Here is a 24,082-nt window from a genome sequence, read left to right as displayed (position 1 = left end):
TGGCTGATTATGCGGATGTGATTAATACCTTGATGTTGGATGAGTACTAGCTTAAATCATGTATGCTGTCGTGTTAAATCATTTACATGCATGAGTGATGCCTGACCCGCGATGCGCGACGCCTGTTTGATTGAAATCGTTTGCATGTATAAGTGTTGCGTGGCGCGTGCCTGTTAACTTGAGTTGCTTGCATGTATGAATGACACGTGATCCGTGATGTCTATCTACTTGAATTTGTTTGCATGTACCAGTATTTGTTCGCGTACTTCAATTTTTAGTTGCATGTACACTGTATCGTAGTGATGGTTGGCAATTGCTTCTTGTCGAAACCCTTGAATGTTGGTGGCGTGTGACACTGTGTCTCGCTGTTTCAACAAAACCTGAAAAATCGGGTAGGATCGATAGGCAGTTCTGAGTTTACTACTGATAGTCGTGTTTGATGAAGGCATGCAGCTGAAATATCAATGCATCTATCAATCCATTGTTCCGGCAATTTTACGAAAAATAAGGCTATTAGTGCTGCATTGATTATACGTATACTGTTACCCGCAAATGCGCTTGATAACTTACGTACTTTAGGCGTTATCATGAAGTGATGTGTATCATTTACAGGAGTTGCGTCGTTTTGATGATTGCGCTTAGGGTGAACGACAATATTTCGCACACCGCCGCTGTTGGCGAGGCACGCAAATTCTGTACGAGAGGTCCTGCCAGAGGCCCTTTTTCTCTGTGGCAAAAGCCTGATTCTTATTCGTCGAGGTAAGTTTATGCACCACCCGTCCGGCTGCCACGCTCCCCGTTTGTCCGTATCCAAGGCAGCGGAACGTCCGGACCAATGACCGGCGTTTAGCCACTTGACGTCACCGTCCGCCCGCGGCTCGGGACCGTGCGGCGCAGCGTAGATGTGCAGGCGGCGCCAGGCGGTGGCGAGTCGGCTGCTGTTGGCCCCGGTCGTCGTCCGCCGCCGGCATGGCACACCCCCTGCCGCTTCTTGGTAAGTGGAGCGTCGGCAAACGGACCCAGAGCGAAAGCTGAGGCCTAGATCGAACCCGAGCGCTCTACCAGGCATTATTCAGTCGAAATTACATTGTTTGTCGATGTTTGTTTTTGAACACACTCAGGGTGGGAAGTGAAAAGGGTAAATAATAGCTGATTTGTGGATTGCCCTTTTTCGATACATGCTGAATGGTCTGCATCGGTGTCTTCGAGGTTACAGCACCCCCCAAGCAAGGTAGTCTGCGTGCATGCCTTACTCACCACCCAAGTTTTGCCGCCGCCCTGATCACCGGATGATTTGGTCCCGACCTTTCTCCAGACAGGACTGCAGAAGTTTTCGCGTGTTGACGATGCTGTAGCTACAACATTTTACACACATTTTGCACGCGTGAAGCAAATTGAGCGATATTGCGCGGTTATTCCAGGTGCTTGAAGCATATAAGCTGAGTGTAAAATAAAGGTGTCAAAGACGTCTAAACGTCGCATTCGGTATAGGGCGGTCCAAATTACGAATAAAATGCAATGCTTCTTAAAGAAATAGTATACTGTGATATTGTTGAAATGCGTTCGACGGGCAGCGCTGAGCGTAAGTATTAAGCTACGTTCACCTACTAAAAGTGTTTCCTGAACAGCAATGAAAGCGACCTGTATGTTCCAGAACATCATCATGTTTATGGATATACACATATTTTTCAAACTTCGAGCACACCTGTATGGATTAAGGTTTCAGACTGCCCCTTTTTATTGGTTAAGCCTTCTATTTCTGACCAGTTTCGAAAATGCCTGGCAAACCTAAAAGTTGGATAAGGTGTGCCCTCCTTACGAGCCGTGCCATTGAACAAATGATAATGCAATGCGTCTGGATAGGTAACAGTAGCCCAACCCTCATACAAGTTGGATAAGGCGCGCCCCCCGTACGAGCCGTGGCAGTGAACAAATGATAATGCAATGCGTCCGGATAGGTAACAGCAGCCTAACCCTCATAAAAGTTGGATAAGGTGCGCTCCCCCCCCCCCCCCCGTCTTACGAGCCGTGCCATTGAACAAATGATAATGCAATGCGTCCGGATAGGTAGCAGCAGCCTAACTCTCATAAAAGGTACCTATATACGACGACATATTGGCTTATCCTGATGAATTTTTTTGCAACTACGTTGCGATTAGTGTGTGCGAGAACTTAGTGAGCTTTCCAACTACAGCAAAAACTTGACTTCGACTGTCAAAATATGAGCGCCGACATGATGTGGAGCCAACCTGAAATTTTTTGGGGGCGGAATTTTTCGTGGACGGGTGGTGTAAAGTCATATCTTGCGAATCATGGGCTGTTTCCGAGCGAACATGCCGTCCACCATGCTTTGAGGCATCCCCAGCATACCCGGCCAAGGTCTGGCCCATTCTATTCATACCATGGTTCATTACGTCACGAATTACAACATGTAAAACGCCAGCAGCGGATCGAGGAACAGCAGAGGAGGACTCACAGTATTCCTTTGTCCACGTAAGCCAGGCTAAACAAGTTAAGGAAACCGGAGGAAAAGGAAAGGAAATCTGAACTTACTTGTCGAGATTACCGAAAGCTATCCATAATTATATGCGTGCAAGCAACACACAGTGCAAACACATATATCAAAATTGCATGCACCAAGCCGGCACCATGCGCTTGTATTGAGGAGGTGGGTGGAGTGGGGAGAGGAGGGCAACAGGAATCACCGTTTAGCAACGCAGGGAATGTTTTCATCTTTTTTGGTCAGTTGTATCATGTTCATCTACATTTGTAATTTTTCAACAATTTAAGAGGCGTACGCAAAGAAGGTAAGGTGAATCTTTAAAATAATTTAGTGCAGCTCGCAGCCTTGCCCTTCTTGAGACCTATGCCCTTCTAGTTTCTGGGCTACATGCCCGCGAAGATGTGCAGACTTTTTGAGGGGATATTCCAAGGTCACCCAAGCATTAATACCACCCTAATAACGCTATTCGAATCTTGCCTTTTCATTGACCGTGCGACGATCACAGCGAAGCAAACTATAATTGCAGAGTTGTTCATATCTGACGTTCGTTAGCACGATTTCCAGATATCACTGCCGTCTAGTGGCAAACGATGTTGCGCAAGGTGCGGTGACGCACTCAGACAATGCCGCATTGAGAAGCATGTTTACTAAACGGAGAAACTGTGTTGTCTAGAGTAGTCTTTTCCACTGAAAAGTGTAGCAACGGCTATGGGTGAAGCCATTTCATCATATCTGATGCTTGCTTCAGTATCTTCAGATGTGAAACATTCCCTTTTACAGGGACAAAGTCAGGTAAGATGGGAGCGGACTTCGTGCCGTCGCTCCGGTAACTGAGTTGTGCACACCGGACACTACGTTTCAACATGAGACACTGAATGACAGTCAAATTTGCCCCGTTCTTAGCATTCTACGTCCCTCACTGCCAAACGCCGCTGAACGAGATGCTCTGACATTTTTGTTGGCTTTCAAACCAGATCATCAATGCTCGTAGCCTTCTAGCATGCAAATGATAATAAAGGCCTGAGCAGAAAGCACTGAATGAATGCTTGAATCCGTTGTTTAGGTAGCGTATGGCTTGGATCCATTAAACATGCCAGTGGGTATCGGCAAAAATGCAGTATGCATCAAGGGTGAATTCACACTCCTGTGGTCATTATGAAGTCAATATCAAAAGCAAATATCGACAAATTTTGTTTCGAGTAGATTTTCAAAGGCATGGTCAGGTCGCACCCCCGCAAAAAATCGAAGCGACATTCAACACATGGTGTTACCACGGTTAAATCACATAAAGGGTTTTGACACTTGTGTTACATTTCAAACGCTCGTCTTCGGTCAAATCACAATAAAACACTCCGATTTGAAAAATTATATGCATGATTATAAAAGGAAAAAGAACTATAAGCCACATAGCGTATATGAAAAGGAACCAAAAATAGGACAAACTGTTTACCTTAACGGCTTCATCCTCGTAAATCGTTTTAAATAAAAACCTTTCACAAACTAGCAACTTCCTAAAACACGTGTTTTTGGACGTACAGACCAGTCTCAACGGAAAACAGTTTTGGCCCTGCACAACGTACATAAGCGACACGATGACATATGGCATGTGATGAATACACACGACGGCATGTGATGAATACAAGCGATTGACCTCCAAACGAACATAACATAAAGGGTGGAAACGAGCATGGCGGGGGAGGCATAGGCCGCCGCGATGAAACACATCGGTTCAGGTCTGGTTTGTTGAAACGAGCGGCCATTGCTTCGGCTACTTTTATGGATCTAGACAACAGTTGACCTCTGTAAATAAGAGCTCAGAAACATCACGGTATCAGCATGGCTGACTAAAACTGTGACAGTTTTCAAGAGATCTCCAGTCAAAATCCTCACACCTCGCATGGCTCGTGATTGCGATGAGAATCTACCAACTACAAATACGCTCAGAGCAAGCCCAAGCATGGCTCGTGATTGCGATGACAAGCTACCAACTACAAATACGCTCAGAGCAAGGTTTGCAGGCTCGCTTGCAATGTAGATATTGTCAGAAGCTTTCTTAGACAAAATGTTTATTTTTTTCTGGGGGTGTCCTTGCCATATTACGCTAATGCACTACAAGCCACGAGAAAAGCGTGCAGTGCATTGCTACTGCACCATCGACTACATATAGACAAAGGATAAATCACTTCCGTTTTCAAATTCACCAATTATTTGCTGTTGCTGCTGGCTGACAAATTCATCATCACTCGACAACTGGGGATATTCTGAGGTATACAGTACATAATCGAACATTCCCGCGAACACAGGCCACTATCGTATGACAGTTGTCAATCGTATGGGCTATCCTAACCCCTGTGTAGGAGTCATCTTATGCTACCTCCGAACCTATGCTAACTGTCTATGTTTTCTCAGCCCTCTACACAGCGTCTGTTTTAGTGTGCCTGAATTACCTCCCCACGCTATCCCGCTCACGCCTGGCGTTGCCGCAGTGGCCGCGCTCATCGCCTCGGTGGCAGCGCAGGAGTTCTACCCTGGGGACGCCTGCTTCAACATGAACCGGTGCGACAACCTGCCCTTGCAGTTCGACCGGTCGGGAGTGTACGTCCTGTCGACGGACCAGGGCTCAATATCGGTGAGGGGCCGACCGCCGGCGTTTCAGGGCAAGGCTGTCTTGGGTCAGCCCTGCCCTGCTGGCCTCGCAGCGCCAACGGAGGCAGCGTGGATTAGTATGTTTTGAACTTGGTCATTGCGGCTCGTTTAGCAGTTGTTGATGGTCCCTGGAGCATTGCCGGACTACACGGATTGGTCGCGTGCAAACATTTGTTGCCAAGGAAACCATACGCGCGCTACATTCGTGCTTTTCTGTTGCCGCACCGAATCACCACGACAGTTGGTTGCAATGGAGTGCATTGCGTCTCGTCTGTCCGGCACCATCGAATAGCTCCTATTCACTACATTCCGCCTGGCATGGATTCATTGAGTCGGGTAGGCGGCAAACGCGCAGTACGGTACACAATTGCCGAGGCAGCGGCTTTGCCTTCGCGGCCGCAATTCTACACCACGTGAATGGGACCCAGTCCCCTTCCTGTGCTGCGCCGCGCCCTCCTCGACTCATATTACAGGACATATTGCATGACGAAAACAATATTGGTACCATCTGCTGATCTTATCCAAAGAAGTAGCATATGGCTGATTTGCAAGCTGAAAATGACTGCAGTTGTGGCTTTAGCAGTTGGCATTAACTCCCAACGGAGCACGACACCTATTCCCGATGGCTGATAAGCGTGTTGCATGCTAGTTAAGCAATGCTTTCACGTGGGGCCTTCTATGCCAAAGGGATCAAAAGCGGGTATTTTTCAGGTCCGATTCCTTTAGGTTTTGATCAGACATGACAGAGATTGGCTTTCGCATGAAAGGAAACACCCATTTGTGGTTCCAGGTGACCTCTGAGGTCAGGGTCAGAGACCACGCACGAAAGACATGCTGTGTGGCGTGGATTTGACCTTTAACCTGACAGATCTAAATTAAGCATTAAGATGAATACTCGGTAGCTTTTTGTGTTACAATTTTACACACCAAGACGTCTGGTATTTGCAGCATGAAAGCAAAAGTGTTCGGGTAAACGAGAACTTCCAGAAAATTAATCATTTTATGCCGCCTTGCTTTGCCTCTGCATTTTTTCTTCGACTTGCTGCATATTTCTATTTTCATAGCTCAGCTATTCTCATCTGGTTGGGTGGAAAACCATCCTGCTGTAATTCGCCAAAATCTTTGGTTTATTTTCCGCGACCTATCGCATGAATCAACGCCGGTGGGGTTTAGTTATATCTGGCTGAGCTAGCTTTCGATGTGCAAGAACAAAATCATTTCGAGTCCAACCATGGTCAACAACACCGCGATGGCGTCGAAGAACTCAGCCACGGTCATCGGGGGCCGGATTAACGCTGACCACTTATGGCGTTGAGCAGGAATGATCTTGACTCTAAGGGGTCAAAGTGTAATTTTCCCATGGCTTTATAGACGATCTGATCGAATTTCATACCGTTTCGAAGGGCCTATCTTTAAGGACATTGACCACGTATGACCATGAGCATGACTGCTCTTGACCCTGGATGGTTGAAGTGTCCATAGCTTAATGAACAGTGTGATCGAATTGCGTATTGTCGATTAGGACCTATTATTTCTTGATGATTACTATTAATAAAATGGTGCTGCTTTCAATGGTGATTGGGTGATGAATCACTATCTTTCTTTGAACGGCTGCCTATCAGAAGACTGTTGTTCATCGGTATGTGACGTTCTTGAGTGGGATCGACATGAACAGCTGCCTATTAGAAGACTGTTGTGCATCGGCATGTGACGTTCTTGAGTGTAGTCGACATGCGACGGACTGTGGTTGTTGTTTGCCCCGCATTCGTGTAGCTACAACACAAAGTCGTACGACTTACAAACCAGGATCAAAAGCAAGGCGTGATGGAGATGTCCAGCCCATGTGGGACCTGGTTCTCGGCTCGAAGACACTACCAGAGAGCACTTCAACTGTAACCTTGAACCCTAAGACAGCTCAATCCCATTCGTCTTGCATCTTGTATCTGACAGCCGGATCCATCTTGTCTCTGACGCTCCAGTCTTTCACAAGTTCAACATCATTAACTTCATCGGGACATTGCTAACCCAATATTTGTCGATGCTCGAACTCCAAATGGGTCTTACGCGCCATGCGTTACTTCGGAAAGACCGTTCAGCGAGTGTGACTTCATCACACTGGTTGCCGTAAAATCCCATTAGCGCGCGAGCACCATTAGACCAAATCAGATCACCACCAGATATAAGCACCAATAAAATACGATTGGTGCCTCGCGCACCAATCGCACCAATCACTCACCAATCGGATTTCACAGCAACACGCACATACACATTCACAAAGCAATATATCAACGCAGCGACCTTGAAGCCAGCTGCGAGCATTTGACAGCTCAAGTTGTTGTGTTGCAGGCAGACTCGAAAGTCGCCGCAGATCGTTCGACAAACAATGAATCGCATTGACTTGGTGTTTAAGCGCGTGAGTGTACGCTTGCTTCTGCGATGATCATTATTGGTAGATTGCGGTGACTTGAACTTGCGGTGCTCGAAACGGTCGACTAACGGCCAGCCTGGTGCTGTTAAGCATTTGTCCACCCAAAGACCCAAGCGTGGACTGTTTCTTGCGTTTGTGAACATCCGGATCTGGATTTGACATGTTCTGACTTCGAGAGCTGGCAAGCAGGATTTGTTCTCGGGGTAATGCTTGCCGACATGTTTGGATGTACTTCTCACTGCAATAGCGCGTGAATCTTGAATCGTCAGCAGGCCTGTGTGTGAGGTCCGCTCGAACAAGCGGGCCATGATGGTCTGCGGACTGTGCTGGTTCATAGATAAAAAGAGAGTAACGCTACGCTACCTAACACGCTTTATTACGAGGCATCATTATTTTAACTATATTATGTTATTATATATATATATATAAACATATATAATATATACAACTATATTATATTCACGAGGTAGCGTTACCGTTACGCTAGTAACGGTAACGCTACCTCAACATGGCTTCGTGATTATAAAGTCATGTACAACAAATCTATGCGAGTTCATATGTCATGCGACTTCGGCTTCGCTGTCTAAATCGCAAATGGATGTCTCCTCCACAAGCTTCGGCACGGCACGACTAGGATCGACGTTATTTCTGAATGCACTTTTTCTAACGCATTTCATTCAACCCACCCAAGTCATTTTGGTGTAATTGAGCGATGATTCTGCAAAAGACTTTTGGATCACTTTGCAAGGCAGACTGCACCGTGTGCGTCCATACCGGCGCTGCGCAGTTTTTTCTCGCTTACGTAAAGACAATCTGCGTTTTGCTGTCGACGGCATTTTGAGCTTTTCGACACACATTGGTTTTGCTGTCAAGCGTAGCAACCGTTCCTTAAGTTGCTCATTTCAAGGATGTAGGAGGCGGGCTGTAAGCAAAGAAACATCCACTGTATCTTACCTTACAAACGCACGCCCAGCCTGGGCATTGGCAGTGCGGTCTGAAAAGGAGCGGCTGTCAAACACGTAGCACAACTTGAGCGAATTCGGCACAAGCTTTCCGGGGCCGGATGTGATCGTTTCAGCATGTCTGTTTTCAACCAATAAGCTGTGCCCGTCACATGTCAGGAAGTTCGCCACACGACGTGCGGCGCCTGTGGTGAGCTGTTTTCCCAACTGCGTTTTCTAGTCAGGGCGATTCAAAGTTCAGATCTTTTATCGTTGCTGCTGTGCATGATCACAGACACAATGGCAAACTCGTCTCATTTCAGTCGCACGTTCAATAATTTTATTTTTTGCATTTTTAACCATCATTTTATATCTTTCATGACAATAAATGCACCATACCTTGTCCTTTTGCGCCTGTTATAGATGGTTCTTATATCTCGCTTTTTAGCGTGACACGTCTGCCATTCTGACAGCCACCGAATGACTGAAATCCACCGCATTCAAAATTGTATGGTCCACGTTCAGAGTACTAAATATATGAAATGGAACGTGTTGCATGGTAAGAAGAAACATCTTTTCGTTGTTGTATCGATTCGGTTAACAGTTATGTTCAGCTCGCGCAGCTCGGGTTTTAAATTTCGTGTCCACAAAGTTAACCAAAGTGACCTTGAATGCCAGTGGCCTGTGCCTGTCATGGGTAGCGATTACCTACTGGTTCTGCGGTGTCATTTATTACGCCCCCATTTGTGAGGGTTGGTAGGAAAGACCCAGAAATAAAAAGCGAAGGAAATTGGAAGGAAGGTAAGATGGAAAGTGATGATGGCGATGGAAATTACAGATTGAAAGGACCAGATGTGCAGATGATTGGGGTGGTTTTATCGGCGTACCTGGGGATGAATGCAGCCGGGATATGAAGGCTGAGGTCGTTGGAAAGCAAAACAAAAAAGATTTATTGTCCTCGAGATGGAGCCCCAAAATATATTGGTAAATAGTTCGAGTGGTCTAAATTTGGGACATGTTGAGGCAGTCGGTAAGGCAAACACTTTAAATGCGACTTTGGTGATAATTTTGAAACCAAGTCGAATCGATGCAGTGTGGCAGCAGTGTTGCAGAAAGCTTTGTATGATATTTTACACTGCACTATGTACTCATATCAATAAGGTAAAGTAGGGAAAGATTCCCCTGGTCTGTTGCTGACAAAATGGCAACACAAGCGTGCGGAAGACCAGTGGAACAAGTCAGGCGGCCGGTGATCGCCCAAGGCAGCAGCCGGCGGGCCTGAGTAGTGGAGAGGTGGTGATCGCCCAGGACAGCAGCCGGTGGGCCCGAGTAGTGGAGAGGTGGTGATCGCCCAGGGCAGCAGCCAGTGGGCCCGAGTAGTGGAGAGGTGGTGATCGCTTAGGGTAGCAGCCGGCGGGCCCGAGTAGTGGAGAGGTAGTGATTGCCCAGGGCAGCAGCCAGTGGGCCCGAGTAGTGGAGAGGTGGTGATCGCTTAGGGTAGCAGCCGGCGGGCCCGAGTAGTGGAGAGGTGGTGATTGCCCAGGACAGTAGAGGAGAGGTCAGCCCAAAAGCACCCTCACGGTACTCCCAGTCTCGCAGGCGCTCGCTTCAAGGAAGGACGGTCTTTGCACTGAGAATTGCAGTCAAATTGACACGAAAACGCCGTTGTCACTCCAAAATGGCACCCCAAGGTGAGGCGGAGTGGGAAGCAGAGCCGCATATGACGGCGTTTCGCGCGGGTGACGCACGCGGTCGCACCCGGCTGCGTGCGTACTGATGCGGCATATAGATGCGGCCGCCCTTAGCAGTGATCAACGCTTATTCTGATGTCTAGGTATGGTGTGCTCGTGTCTGAGCGGGCCATGACTAGTGCGGTCGCCTTGTCGCCACGGCAACAGGTGCTGGTGCACCGTCTCGCGAAACAACGGCTGTAACAGGCCCGATGAGGAACTTACTAAGCCGCCAAATTCATAACAGAGGTCGGGAAATAAATCCTGTCTATCTTAACAAATATATTGCCTCTGTGGCAACACCACGAACAGCACAAGTCAAAGTGACAGGAGGCCACGGTCAGGCATGCCTTGCGGTGCATGAGCCGCGAATATTGTATCCTAGTCGGAACAGTACTTTCCTCAACGCATTACAATCGACCAAAATGATCAGTCTTATGTGTAATGTCCCATGTGGGATGTATTATTCTCCGACACCTGCTAGCTGACCCATGCGAGCAATCTTTCCAGAAAAAAACGTGCCATTTTTTACTCCTTAACGATTTATTCACGGCGAAGCTCCCGTGACGCTTCGAAATCGTCTCTTGCAAAATTCCGGTGCACCCATTTTTTTTTACATATGTAACCCGGACTACCATAAGCACACCCCGCTGAAGACTGTGGCAAACCACTTCGGCTCTCACAAACAGCACTCTTCACGCAGATGTGGTGACAATTATCGGGTGCTTGGCTTCAGGTATACTGTGACATGGACAAAGGCCGATGGACCAACGTCCTCACCAGGGGCATCGACGGCTCAGGGAACTTAAAAGACCAGCAGAAGTCCTTGGCATCAGCCGACCTGAGCTCCAACGAGATGGAGCTGGGGTTCGGAGAGCCTGCATCGGAGGAACACTTCAGAGGTAAGCTGCGTCATATGGAGCTGGGGTTCGGAGAGCCTGCATCGGAGGAACACTTCAGAGGTAACCTGCGTCATATGGAGCTGGGGTTCGGAGAGCCTGCATCGGAGGAACACTTCTGAGATAAGCTGCGTCATATGGAGCTGGGGTTCGGAGAGCATGCATCGGAGGAACACTTCTGAGGTAAGCTGCGTCATATGGAGCTGGGGTTCGGAGAGCCTGCATCGGAGGAACACTTCAGAGGTAAGCTGCGTCATATGGAGCTGGGGTTCGGAGAGCCTGCATCGGAGGAACACTTCAGAGGTAACCTGCGTCATATGGAGCTGGGGTTCGGAGAGCCTGCATCGGAGGAACACTTCTGAGATAAGCTGCGTCATATGGAGCTGGGGTTCGGAGAGCCTGCATCGGAGGAACACTCCAGAGGTAAGCTGCGTCATATGGAGCTGGGGTTCGGAGAGCCTGCATAGGAGGAACACTTCAGAGGTAACCTGCGTCATATGGAGCTGGGGTTCGGAGAGCCTGCATCGGAGGAACACTTCAGAGGTAAGCTGCGTCATGGCAAAAGAAACGCATGATTACCCAGAAGCTGAGACGATCCCGCTCTCCGCATCGAGCGGAGCTGGGAGCCAGTTCCAGAATGAGAGTGCATCGTGTGGTCCAGGGGCCCATCGAGCTTGACCTATGTCTGTGATCGCACCACTTCATCGTTTTGGCCAAATTTAACTAGTCATCCGATTAGATTAGAATCCGATTAGAAAAGCATTTCCTAGATAAGGCCTCACACCTTATGCGCCTTACCAAGGCACGCATCCAGGTGTCACCCTGTCGGCACGCACCACGCGCTAGGTCGGCCTGGTGTGCACATTCCGTCACCCGGGGGCTGGTTCGGAATGGGGTGCGCTCGGGTGATAGGTTAAACTGACCCCCTGAGTTCTCAAACGGCAATACGTCCGTGAACACCAAACTCATGAGACAGATAGGACTTTATGTTGAATCATCTATTTCACATTTGGAAGCAACTCTGTAATGACCTTTGGGTCAAATAACACCAGACAAGCAAGCTCCAGGTCAGAGTGCGAAATGCCATCGGACCCCCTCACGCAGGCAGCTTTAACCCGGATCCGTCCTGTAGGCAAAATGTCGAGCTTATTTAATCTTTAAAAGGTGAATGTAACCGAAAACTTAAGAGATTATTGGAATAAACACATTTACAGGGACATCAAGTACTACCTTATGCCGCATGCCCCTTAAAGTAAAAGTATGATCGAGACGTTTTTTCGGTCAGTGACGTTCCATGACTCTTATGAAGTCATAACAATAAATGTTTTGACCTTGTGATCCAGGAATTCGAAATCAAATGAGCGTCAAAATTATCCCAAAATGCTAGATTTTTATTAAAAACATGTTAGTTTTGAACTTTGCCTAAACTTCAAACCTGACCTAATGTCAATGGAATCAGCGGTAATCCTTATTCAAAATGTCTAATTCCATAATACTTACCTTTAAGCTGTATGACTTTGCCTTAAGCTTTGTTGTCACATCATATTAAGCAACTCCCCGAGCTGTCTTCGCTGACTGGCACGGCATGACTTTGATCTGATATATGCCAGTGACCTTGCAAGGCATCTAATATTTACCAACACCAAAGCTTTGGCTATTTCCTTCCTTACACCTAAACAAAGTTGGGTTGGCGCGATTGCACCGCAATGTTTGAAAATCATCATGAAAACCCCTGCGAGAGGAATCGACAAGGATTTCATTAATGGCAAGGATAGTGATGGCAAGCATTTATGGAAAGCAGAGGTGTTATCATCTAAACTAAATGCTCTCATCAATGCTCACATGAAATTTAACACCACTCATAAAAAATAACCGTCACAGAACTTTGCCTTCACAGAACTTCTGCATAAATTTTGAAACAAGCCTTGTAATGCCGTTTCCTTGGCAACGTCTTACCATCGCTACACACGTTTGCTGCAATGTCAATGGTTGACTTCCTCATCCCGCACCGTATGAAAAGTTTTGGGCGTCTCAGTTGCAGTCAGCACAAAAGCGGAAGCAAGCACCGGCGTTGCACTAAACAGATTGTCCCAAAAGTATTTTGTTGCTACGAGATCTCTCAACATATGAATCGTATGTCGCTCCTGGTCTGGTGTAGACCTGCATGTGGATTTCTGGCGCATCGGTGTCTTATGCTCTGGGCTTAAGACTGTTTCATTCCTTGGGGTTTCGTGCCTCCAGCTCTGCTGCCGAGGTTGTTGCACCTCCTGCTCCGGTGCCAGGGGTTTCCTGCCTCCTGCTCCGTTACAAGGAGTGTCGTGCGTGCTGCTCCGTTGCCACGGGTATCGTACCTGTTGCTCCGTTACCAGGGGTTTCACGTCCCCTGCCTTTGCCAGGGACGTCGTACCTGATGCAGCGTCTGGAGGAGCAATCTCAGCTGCGCGTGGACCTGGTGGCTGAGGATGGCACCGAGTACTTCAGCGTGTTTAACAATGCGCAGGCCAGACGTCCGACGGAAGACGGCCCCCGCGGGTTCATGTTCGATAATTTAGAGTACGCGTATGGAAATGCCGGTAAGTAAACGCAGTTTGTCTCTGGCACCAAGTGCGGTATGATGTCATGATCAGATATTATCACATTGTGAAAAATTATGTCGGTGTTTATTGAATTGACCAATAACCGCACCGCAATGACACGTGGACACATGAACACCACATTTCCATTGTAAGTTTTGTTCAAAACGAAATTAAAAGCACAAACCACATACGCGAATTAATGGTGCCTTATCTAGCAGTAGAAAGGCATCAGAATATTTATCAAAGTTGCTATGGAATATACACATGATGGATCAGAGGCTCGCAAGAGAAGAAATTTAAGAGACCCCGCGGAATGCAATGTATTGCCTGTGGAGCTACCAGAACTATTTCAATAAATAGGAGCGCTTCTCAGTCCAGCATTGTTTCACGAATACCTAATTTTGTACCAAATCTGGAATGTGCGGAAAATCGAATAAACAGGGAACAATTCATCGTTTATTGTCAGCCCTACCAAAATGGTTAGTATACCTTATTTTGAAGCGCGTTTTGTGTTGTCATCATGTCCCACTTCGTCATTTTTCGTGAGCAATGTTTTGTGCAATCGAACCAATGCAAAAAGTACCGCAAATGCAAAATGGCAAAAAAGCTCATTATGATGAAACAAAAACGCATATGCAATGCAAATTTACGACTATGTTTGCGACTGTTGCGACAAACCGTAGGCTTTGCTTGCGCCCTATCTTTTTTATATTTCAGATTCGACGTCAAATAGAGTCCCTGCCAAATAACCCTAACGCGAAAGGGCTTTTGATTGGGTGGTATACATATTTGTGGTCTTGGAGCTCGTGAATTACCTTGGATTCTTGCGTCAGGCTCTGCTATTGATTATATGCTACCTGATGGTTATGCATGTCACCAAACAGTATTAAAAGCCAATGCAAGCAGATTTGGACCACAAAAAATACAAAACAACATTGTGTAGGTAGAGGCTTGGCTATTCAAAACTCTGCCATTCTGGTCGGGTTGGATCGTACACGATTTTAAGTTTGATTCATTTTAGAAATGATGCAATAGGGAAAAACACCCACGGGTGATATCTCGCCAAGAAGTTATGTGGCCGATAATGGGCGCAAAAAAACGTTTCTTTTGACTCAAGACTTTGACACTCGTGAGAAAGAGTTGAATGTTCAGCCTATCATGGCATGGAGTGCGCGAAGGTGGGTCGTTGCCCAACAGATGACGAACGTCTGTTTGGTACGTGTGCCCAAAACAGCCGACAAAAGTCAACCACTTAAGCACGGGTCTTCCTATTGTTTTATGTTTACCCGCCTACTGCCAGTTTTATCTCTTTAAATCGACTGGAGTCCGCATCCCACCTCCGCTGTTAAACGACACAATAATGTACGAATATCGTACACTTTAAATCAGGATGAGTCATTTTAACCAGAAACGGAGACGTTTCGTTCGCAGCTCGCTCAGCCATGTACCGATGTGACTCGGTATTCACGTCAAGATCACCTCCTTACGACACGCACGTAGTCGAGGTGATCGTAGACGTGCATTTGTTGCAATTGCAAAATCCATGGTGAGAGCTGATTTATAGATAAAAAAGAGCTCATTGAATCTGTTAAGATGAGGGGGCCGGTAGTGTAGTGGGGTTAGCACATCTGCGTTAACCACTGCATGACTGGGAAACGCGAGATGCGGGGTTCGATTCCCCGCAGTGCTCGTCCTTCCTGTCAGGGTGAGAGGCAGATGACGCCGTATCACCTCAGCAGCTGAGTGCGTCGTAAAGCCCCAGTGACTCACTCACTCACGAGTCTGTTAAGATAGGAGAGCACTTACATCCGTGTGTCCTGAAGAATGTCAAAGTCTTGCAAATCGCATACAGTTTGGTAATAAAAACGGTCAAGTCTCTTAGCAAACAGAAACGCCTAGGAACATCATCACAGAGAAATGCACAGCTGGTTCCGCTGGACCACGTGAAACCATCAGTGCACACCATAGCACATTTACCAGATGAGATATTTGCTCAATTTCCAGCTGCTTCAGTTCGCTGGCCATCTCCGATGCCATTCTGCGCTATCATAAGGTTACATGAACAGAGGACGTTGTCAGAGGCCACGGCGGAACTAACCACTCCCGGAGCTCGACGTTCGAGTCAAAGCGGACATCCACCTGACCCCATAGGTACCCGATGTACCCCTCCTTCCCCCACGGTGGAACCGGCCGCCATCACGTGAAAAATGGACCGAATATGCTATCTATGATGTCTGGATGCGTTGCACATGCTGCTTACGTATGTAACGCTTACTGTCATTTTCAAGTAACTCAACAGCTGTTTGCCCCTCGCAACTCTAGCATACGCAGCATAAGGTGGGGAGGAGATAGGCACGGTGTACACTTTCACACGGTACAAAATACTTGGACAAATGTTATCACTTTCCATAGTACACAGGCAACGGACATTTTTGTACTTGTTCCCCTAACTCAGTAAGCATCTGCAGCCTAGCCTCGCGGGCGTCTGACTCTAGGCTTCCTACCTATGTGCTTACCGACTTGCCCACCTACCAACTAGCATGCGTGCCATGAAATATCAGTGCAAAAACTTGGCGCACCGACTTCCTCTCTGGGATGTCTTTTAAGTTATTTTTTTCAAATGCATCTTTTTCCTCTGCCAATTGGGCATCGCTGAGCTTTCGAATCCTCATGACTCTGTATTTGGTTCAAGAAGGAAGTGCTGGTAAACATTTAGGTGCCCAAACACTAGTGTTCACGCATATTTGTTTCCATCTTCTGCTTTGCATAATAAGACGGGTATGCTTTCGTGGAGTGACTTATACTTTCTGACATGAGTAAAAAGTAGGTCGCAAATTGTATCGATGATTTGTTTTGTATTGAAGTGATTGCTGTTTTAAAATATTTTCTCCAGCCTAAGATACTCAAGATGCAATTTCTATACTACATCATCGAGGACGCCTAGATTCATGTGGATGTTTTTTGCAGTGGTGTTCTCAATCCACGTTGTCGGATACTGGCAGCGATTTTCGACGACTCTAATTACTTTTGCTTGCCCTTGCTAACTTATAAACTTAGCTGCCTTTGCAAAACACACTAAAAAATACTTAATGAGCTCAAAGTGACAAATGGTAAACATTTATGGCTGGGAACAACTGTTTTAGGACGTCTACAATCATAATACGCACACCATGCTGGAAGCGACTAGAAGAAATCACCGCTTTTTGGGCATTTCTGTCATTGAAAATGCTTTCAAGACATGAATAGCAAAAATGGCTCCAATTTTTTTTTACCTGAAGGCTTAAAAATGTTATCGGTATAATCAAATAACTGACAGGATAAAAAAGTCAGGGTCATAGAGATATTCAAGTATGAAAACCGGCGACTGTGGCTGCGATTGTACCGACCTGCTACGATAATTATCAGACTCGTGTTTTCTAGATCCGCTTCCGTCATCTGAGTATCATCTAAACGTGTCACTATGTGCTACCTGGATGCACCTTTCAAGTGCATTAGACGCCTTAACCTTCCTTGTACCAGTCATCAACGGTGACAGGGTTTCGAAAATTGTGAGCATGTGTTCAATCAAGATGGATATAGGAACGCTAGGGAACCAATCGCGAAGGGCTTAACACCTGTACATTCGGATGACGGAAGGAGCAGTCTTGAATTCCCTCGAAATATGGTTAAAGAAGGATGTTCTCATGCGCTACCGTGGTAAAGGAGGTGATCCTCTCCGTGGTAAAGGGAGTGTCCCATGTCTCTCTGTTTCTCTTCATGGTAAATGAAGTGTTCCACATTTGTTCGAGGTGTTGAGCTGAAATGGGTATCTTGAAGACCATTCGGTGCAGTTCACATTCCTGCCTTTCTTAAGACTTAAACCCCTCTATTTTCTGAGGCACACGCCCGCGAAAATGGGACGGTATGCCTGGGAGAATATTTCAATGCCACCTTGGTATTCATGATATCATAATAGTGTCATTCAAATCCTGCCATTACATAAACCATGCAGCGATTAAGGTCGAGCATAAATAGAATTGTCAAGTCGCTCAAATCTGGCGCTCGTGAGCACGATTTCAAGACATAACGGCCGTCAATTGCCTCTCAATCGAGGTTTTGGAAGATGTGATTGCGTAATCAAACAATGACGTACCGAATAGCATATGTACTAAACGGAGAAATTGTGTTATCTAAAGCAGTCTTTTCTTCTAAAAAATATAACAATAATTTTAAGTGAGCTTGTTTTATCACATCTGATGATTGCCTCAATATCCCCCATGTGAAACATTCTCTCTAAGCGTTCGCGAGAAGTAAGTGGTCATTATGTACGTGGCTCGAGCCCCTCAGTTCACACCATTCACAAGTAAACAATCGATCAAATCGGCAGATATTGGAGGACTGGGGTGGTTCTGCAGCGCGCTACTGAGCACAATACTAGCCGATCCGAGCGTGCTAGGCGGGCTCATGAGCCGCACGCCACGGCCGTCCGCCTTATGCGGCCGTCAGCTTTTGGGGGAATATCGTGGTTTCTGTCAGATCCAAATGTCCGATGTAAGCATAAACTGCACTAGGCACAAGGGACTATAGCACACGGACGGTTACTTTCAGCCAAACTTAATGCGCACGGAAAATATGGGCTCCATGTCGTTATTACCGTAACCATCGAAAATCGTTTGAAGTTACACCAAAACTGCATAAAGCACTCCAACGCAAAACCCACTAGCTCGGCACAGTTAATGTATCGTCCAGTACGTGACGTCCAGTCCGGTGACAAGGACTGGCGCGGCCTGATGATCATTCTTTTCAACCTTGTTGGACTGTCCCTCGATCATATTTTGTCGAATGATTGCTTCTTTCAGTGCCTTTGCTGCCGTTTTCAACACTGATAGCACTGCCTGGCTCTATGAGCGATGGAACGCTCCGACGGCATGCGTGACGATTATGAACGCTTGGTGCTGCGGCCAGCTCGTAAATCGATGTCGGATGTCCGAGTAGCTGGGCGCTTTGCATCGATCATGTCGATGCAAAGCATCGATGCATCGATGTCACAGCTGTGGATGGAAGGCCGCCATTCATGTCGGTATACGCTTACATGGCCGGCGTGGTGCCAGTGGCAAAACATTCAGTCATCAGACGACCACAGCAAACGCGTCTTGAAAGCGCCGCTATGATTTGTCGTGCGACGTTCTTGGAATATGGCGGGTATGATGTACCGGTGGTCAGCCAAGCTCGTGCGGTACCATCAAACAACTGCTTTCAGTTGTGTGCCATCTGCCAGAGTATATTCCCTGCAGTTTGAGTTTGAATTAAAGAACGGGAATAAAGAGTAAATAATAAAGAATAAAGAAAAATGGAAGACGACAATAGAACGATGCAGTCCAAAACGACACAGTTCAAAACGATAGTACTCCGCCATTAATTTCACCGGCCAAAGTCTCGCTAGGAAGTTTCATAGGTCACCTCTTAGTGATTCATAAAACAAAACTTGACAATCAGAAGCTAGATCTGGGGCATGACTAATTCGACCCCATGTTGGTGTGTTTTTGGCGATGTATGGCACTAGGGCAAAATACCCGCATGCGACTGAAAGCTGCTGCCACATCAAGCAGTACTTGTTAATGAAGCACTTATACACATTGCAAGATCGTCACAGGATTATGGCTGAACCCTCGGGCTGAATGTCTGTCACAACGTTGATAATTCAGTGTGATTTGCGGTTGTTTCTGCAGCTAATGTCCCGCCAATTTGTAATTTTCCGGTCCAGCAGCTTGTGCCATGTAATAAGCGTGACCTGTTGGGCCAACCCTCCAACCAGCCCACACCAAGCGAGGCTCAGGCGAGCCCACCAGGAAAGCCCGCCATCTGGCCGAGGTGTAGCGCCGTCGGCCTCTGTGTGCAGGTGACGGCCGGCTGCGGACGCTGAACGGAGCCGTCTTCACGTCCACCTGCGAGCCGGCCGTCTGGTTCGCTCTCCCGTCGGAGAGCACGTGTTCGGCCAGCACGGCCGAGGTATGGTGCCGGGTCAGACAGGCCCGGACCAACCCGCCGCTTAGGGGTGGTCCCGGACCGTCCCGTTTCTCAGGGGTGGCCCGGATCGGCCGGCTGCTCATAGGTGGGCCCGGACCGTCCCGCCGCTCAGGGGTGGCCCCAGACGGGCCCGCCGCTCAGGGGTGGCCCCAGTCCACAGAATGCTGCACGGTCCAGGCTCGGCCCCAGTCCACGGACGCACGACTGAGATTCGACCCCAGTCAGTGATGGCAGGCAAAGCTCTATCCCACCGATCGCAGTAGGGTAGCACAATCTGTGCTTCGAGGCCACATGCTATGCTATGAGGCACGTGTTACTTGTCACGTAGCACGTGGCAGGTGGACAGCCAGCCGACTGTCTGTCACGGCCATTTAACGGAACTGGAATGTTAAGGTTGTATAGCTCCTCCCGTTTTATATTTAAGTGTACTGTTTTGTTCGATGCTCGACGTTCGATGTTTGTTCGGCCCTTGGTGGTACGCACGACCCCCAAATGACGCTTGGTCGTATTCGGGTTTGCATTCTCGTTCGCGTATTTTGCGCCCGTTTATGTGTCTGTAGCTTTTCGGAACAGAGTGTTACAAATGATAACACCGGCGGTGATAAACACGTAAGACACGCGTCGTTGTAAAACTAATCTTTTCGAATTTAGGTTAAGCAAACACGGAACCTCCCCGAACGCCTTACGTCCCGAGCTGGTGGACCACTGTCCCAAACTGACGCAAACCCCTGTGCTTCGCTTGCCGTGGCATGCAACGCTGGGTTGTGTCTTGAACCAGAGGTGTGACGGCACATGCAAGCTACTGTGGCCTGAAACCATTTTTTACGCCGGGAGGATCTACCTCGATGATGTTTGATACTGCCAAAACACAAGAAGTCCCAATAGCCAAAAATATTTTTTTCCTCCATTTTTGGTCACACCTCATATTTAGAGCTGAGATTGTTTGCCGGCCGGGGCCGGCCATCATGGAGAGGCCCACATTTAAGGAGATCGCGAGGGTACATGCCCCTCCCTTGTGATGTTTTTATATAGGTTTCACATGGGTTCGAGACACACGACCTCTTGGGGAAGCTGGAGCTGTACCCCCCTCTCTGTGCCCTGCACCCCCTCAATGATGTACCGCAAACACACTCACATACATTCTCCGTTCTCGAAGCCGCCCCGCCGCAGGCCTTTATTTGCGGTCAGGTAACTGTCCTTTATTCGCCAGCGTTCGTCACCAACCACACACACCTCCACATCGGCCCCCGCACGCTTGATCGGGTATGTGTCGCATGCCTGACTGCCTGATTGTGCTGGGGCAATGTGTCGCACGCCCGCACGCCCAGCAGGATCGATTGTCGCTAACAGGCATCGGCCTCACAGGGACCGTTCCTGACGCTCGTTTTGGACGGCACAAACCATCGGGGGGGCGCCTATCCTTGGCCGACGCTGAGCACCGAACTGAAGGCCGCCACACTCCGGCTACGTGGTGGTGACGCTGTTGGTAAGTTCCCCATGGAGGGATGTGAACGGCGAGACGTTTGGCCGTCGGGATTTTCCTTTTGGCCTTTGTGCCAGCCCATGGTCTGATGGTCATAAGCAGCGCTCGATAAGCTGTGCCGTCCCTCATTCATGCGTTGCGGCGTAGCCTACCATGCCAGGTTATCGGAAGCAGGATGTGTGGGAACTTATGTATGTGGAGCAAAAGACCGCCAATTTTCCTGTGAGCTCAAATCGGATTCGCATGCGGCAATGCAGTTCACGATAAGAAAATGTTGAGATTGTTGTTGTGGTAACACTGTTGAAAAGTTCAAAGCCTGGTGGAAAATGCTGGTTGTGCCCATTTCGATGAGATTTCGTATGGTTGATTACGCGCTCGCCTAGCCGCGATTTTCGAGTCGTCCACATCAGATGACTGAATGGGGCTGAACAGACCGTTGGGCGGTCTGAGCCACCCGAGGCAATGGGATCTTAAAGAACACGTGCTGCATGATTGGGATGATCGTACCACATCGCCAGCATCTGAAAGGTATCTAAATTCCCGCATTACAGCAGGGCGTTATTTAAAGATAACAATTTTTGCGATGAATTAAGGCACTGCAAAGTTTGTGCAATTTCAAAATGTTTCTATGAAGTCGAGGTATATCCTAAACACTCTGACAAGAAAATGATTGCTTTCATGCAAGTCAGCTAATGTGCAATAGGTAAACCACACGTATCCAACTAAGAATAAGGCTGTTATTTTAGAAGAGGCCACTTTTAGACATTTCTGCAGCCAATGCCTTTAATTCGCCCAATTTCCAGGAAAATGTGGCAATGTATAATATGGTACGGCAATCAGCAATGTGTATCAGTCCAATTCGTTGGGTACCAGCTGCCTCATATTGTTTACATTGGTGCTGTGTGGAGCAGGGCAGGCTTTGAGGATCCTTTCATTCGAGGATCATTCAGCTTGAATCATGCTAAGGCAGGCAAGCCCTGCAGGCTCTGTAAAAACTGTGTCAAGCTCTGGAAGTACCGCATACCTATGAACAGGGACGCTACCAGAATATGGGAGTTTGCCTTGTCGCGTCTGCGTCAAATGCCACCGAATGCTTTTGGTAAGTTTTGAAAGGCTTCGCAGAACGACATCTGGCCTCGTACCTGTCCATAAAAGGATGATCTCAATTCTTACCAGCTAACCGCGATTTTATCAAATTATGCGCCTTTACAAATGTTTAAACGGAGCATGTCTAGCCGAAAATTGCTGCCAAAGGCGTAGGATAGAAAATAAACGCTTAAGTTTTAAGAGCTTTGAAAACAGTTTTGCACAGCGATCCTTCGTAAAAAAAAATGTGATGATAAAAGAGGAAGTGGGATCTGCAGGCAAGTTGGAGTTTGAGTTTTCTACCTAAAAACGTTTTGATGCGGTTGTGTAGCCGAAATATCAATGCATCTATCAATGTATCCCGTTTATTCGAAGAGGAATAAGGCTAAAAGTACTATTGTATGTAAGTGCGGAATGTTCCTCGCAATTGCGCTTAACAGCTTACGCAATATGCGACAACGATAAAGCGTGTAGGATTTCAAAGCAGCGGCTTTCAAGAGCATAGCCCCAATCAGCGCGCTACTCAAACGACTCTAAGCATCCACATCACGTGATCTTACGTTGATACATCGTTTGGCATTAACAGAGCATATTCCAAGCGCTTGCGAATCACATGCGCCACATTTTCGGGCTGCTTAATGTGACGAAGCCAAACGGCATGTGTGGAGTTGTATGCTGAGAGGCAGGCGACGCCATATGGCCTTAGCAGCTGAGTGCGTCGTAAGCCCGCAAGTACTCGCCCGATGCACTTACGACTGGAACTAGTTCGACGAACTTACGATTGACACTGCGGACGTTGCTGATGTGCTCATGCTCGTAACTAACATTGTAAGTTTGTATCACTCGTCGTTTGCTTTTGCCAGATGAATGCTCGGAAAGGAGTTTGTTTGCCTTCCCGGGAGAGGTACTGGAGCATGTGGAGATGAACATGACCAGCTTCAGTGTGGGGTCTTCTTTCACCATCAGCTGCAAGAACCGAGCACTGGTAAGCTAAATACATCTACTTTTCATCATCCCACATGACAGTGTTTTTACACCGCTGGTTCATGGAAACAGCATGCGCCATTGGCTTTGGGCAACGTGACAACTTGCTTTTGATTTCTCTGAGTGGGAGTCATCTTTCAGTAACTTGGAGATGTGTTCCTTCGACCCGTTTCATTTAGTAAAAGACAGATATGCACATGCATGGACGAACATCATTTCTTTATCATTTGCACTACAGTCATAGCAATCGCATTGTGCTGTGACTATTAAGGTTCGCATTGCCTGATAGGTCTCAACGTCTTGAAATCATGGGTTGAGGTGCAATGGTCGCTTCGGCAAACTTCCGAACTACAGGTTTTTGGACCGAGGAAGTTCTCTATCTGAATCTGAATGTGTGGGAAGCCTCACCGGCGGGACCCTGGGAACCCCTTCGTTCAGAAAAAAGTATTTCTGGGATTACAGCATTGTGCTGCGCGGATGTGTTCGACGACTGCACCGTCTAACGTGCCCAGCCTCAGGCAGGCCGATCGATTATTTGCTCCTGCCGCCCTACTTACCTGTGGATGTATCATGCAGATGTGTGTGTGTGTGTGTGTGTGTGTGTGTGTGTGTGCTGACTATCCATACGCTGTATCTGTGGATGTATCATGTAGATGTGTGTGCGCTCACCATCCATACGCTGTATCTGTGGGTGTATCATGCAGATGTGTGTGTGCTCACCATCCATACGCTGTATCTGTGGATGTATCATGCAGATTTGCGTGCGCTCACCATCCATACGCTGTATCTGTGGATGTATC

General features: G+C 47.6%; 1 protein-coding gene across 1 annotated transcript; it reads left to right on the top strand.

The window, feature by feature from the left end:
* The first annotated feature begins 934 nt into the window (after nt 1–934).
* On the top strand, nt 935–19,814 carry LOC119102247 (uncharacterized). The gene is made up of 6 exons (XM_037225611.1): nt 935–994; nt 4,990–5,132; nt 10,985–11,150; nt 13,544–13,720; nt 19,602–19,711; nt 19,785–19,814. Exons 1-6 carry the CDS (start codon nt 970–972, stop codon nt 19,812–19,814), a joined length of 651 nt encoding a protein of 216 aa, XP_037081506.1. The 5' UTR covers nt 935–969.
* The last annotated feature ends 4,268 nt before the right edge of the window (nt 19,815–24,082 follow it).

Source organism: Pollicipes pollicipes, unplaced genomic scaffold (assembly GCF_011947565.3).
Source record: "Pollicipes pollicipes isolate AB1234 unplaced genomic scaffold, Ppol_2.1 Scaffold_5724;HRSCAF=6776_pilon_pilon_pilon, whole genome shotgun sequence".
Classification (NCBI taxonomy): Eukaryota; Metazoa; Arthropoda; class Thecostraca; order Pollicipedomorpha; family Pollicipedidae; genus Pollicipes; species Pollicipes pollicipes.
The sequence above is the reverse complement of the archived record's forward strand: the minus strand, read 5'-3'. Positions and strand labels throughout refer to the sequence as shown.

Excerpts from the sequence above, each read along its gene's own strand:
- LOC119102247 (XM_037225611.1), top strand. The coding sequence starts at position 970 with ATGGCACACCCCCTGCCGCTTCTTG. Across the intron at positions 995-4,989 it reads ACACCCCCTGCCGCTTCTTG|TGGCCGCGCTCATCGCCTCG; the intron begins GTAAGTGGAGCG and ends GCGTTGCCGCAG. Across the intron at positions 13,721-19,601 it reads GTACGCGTATGGAAATGCCG|GTGACGGCCGGCTGCGGACG; the intron begins GTAAGTAAACGC and ends CTCTGTGTGCAG.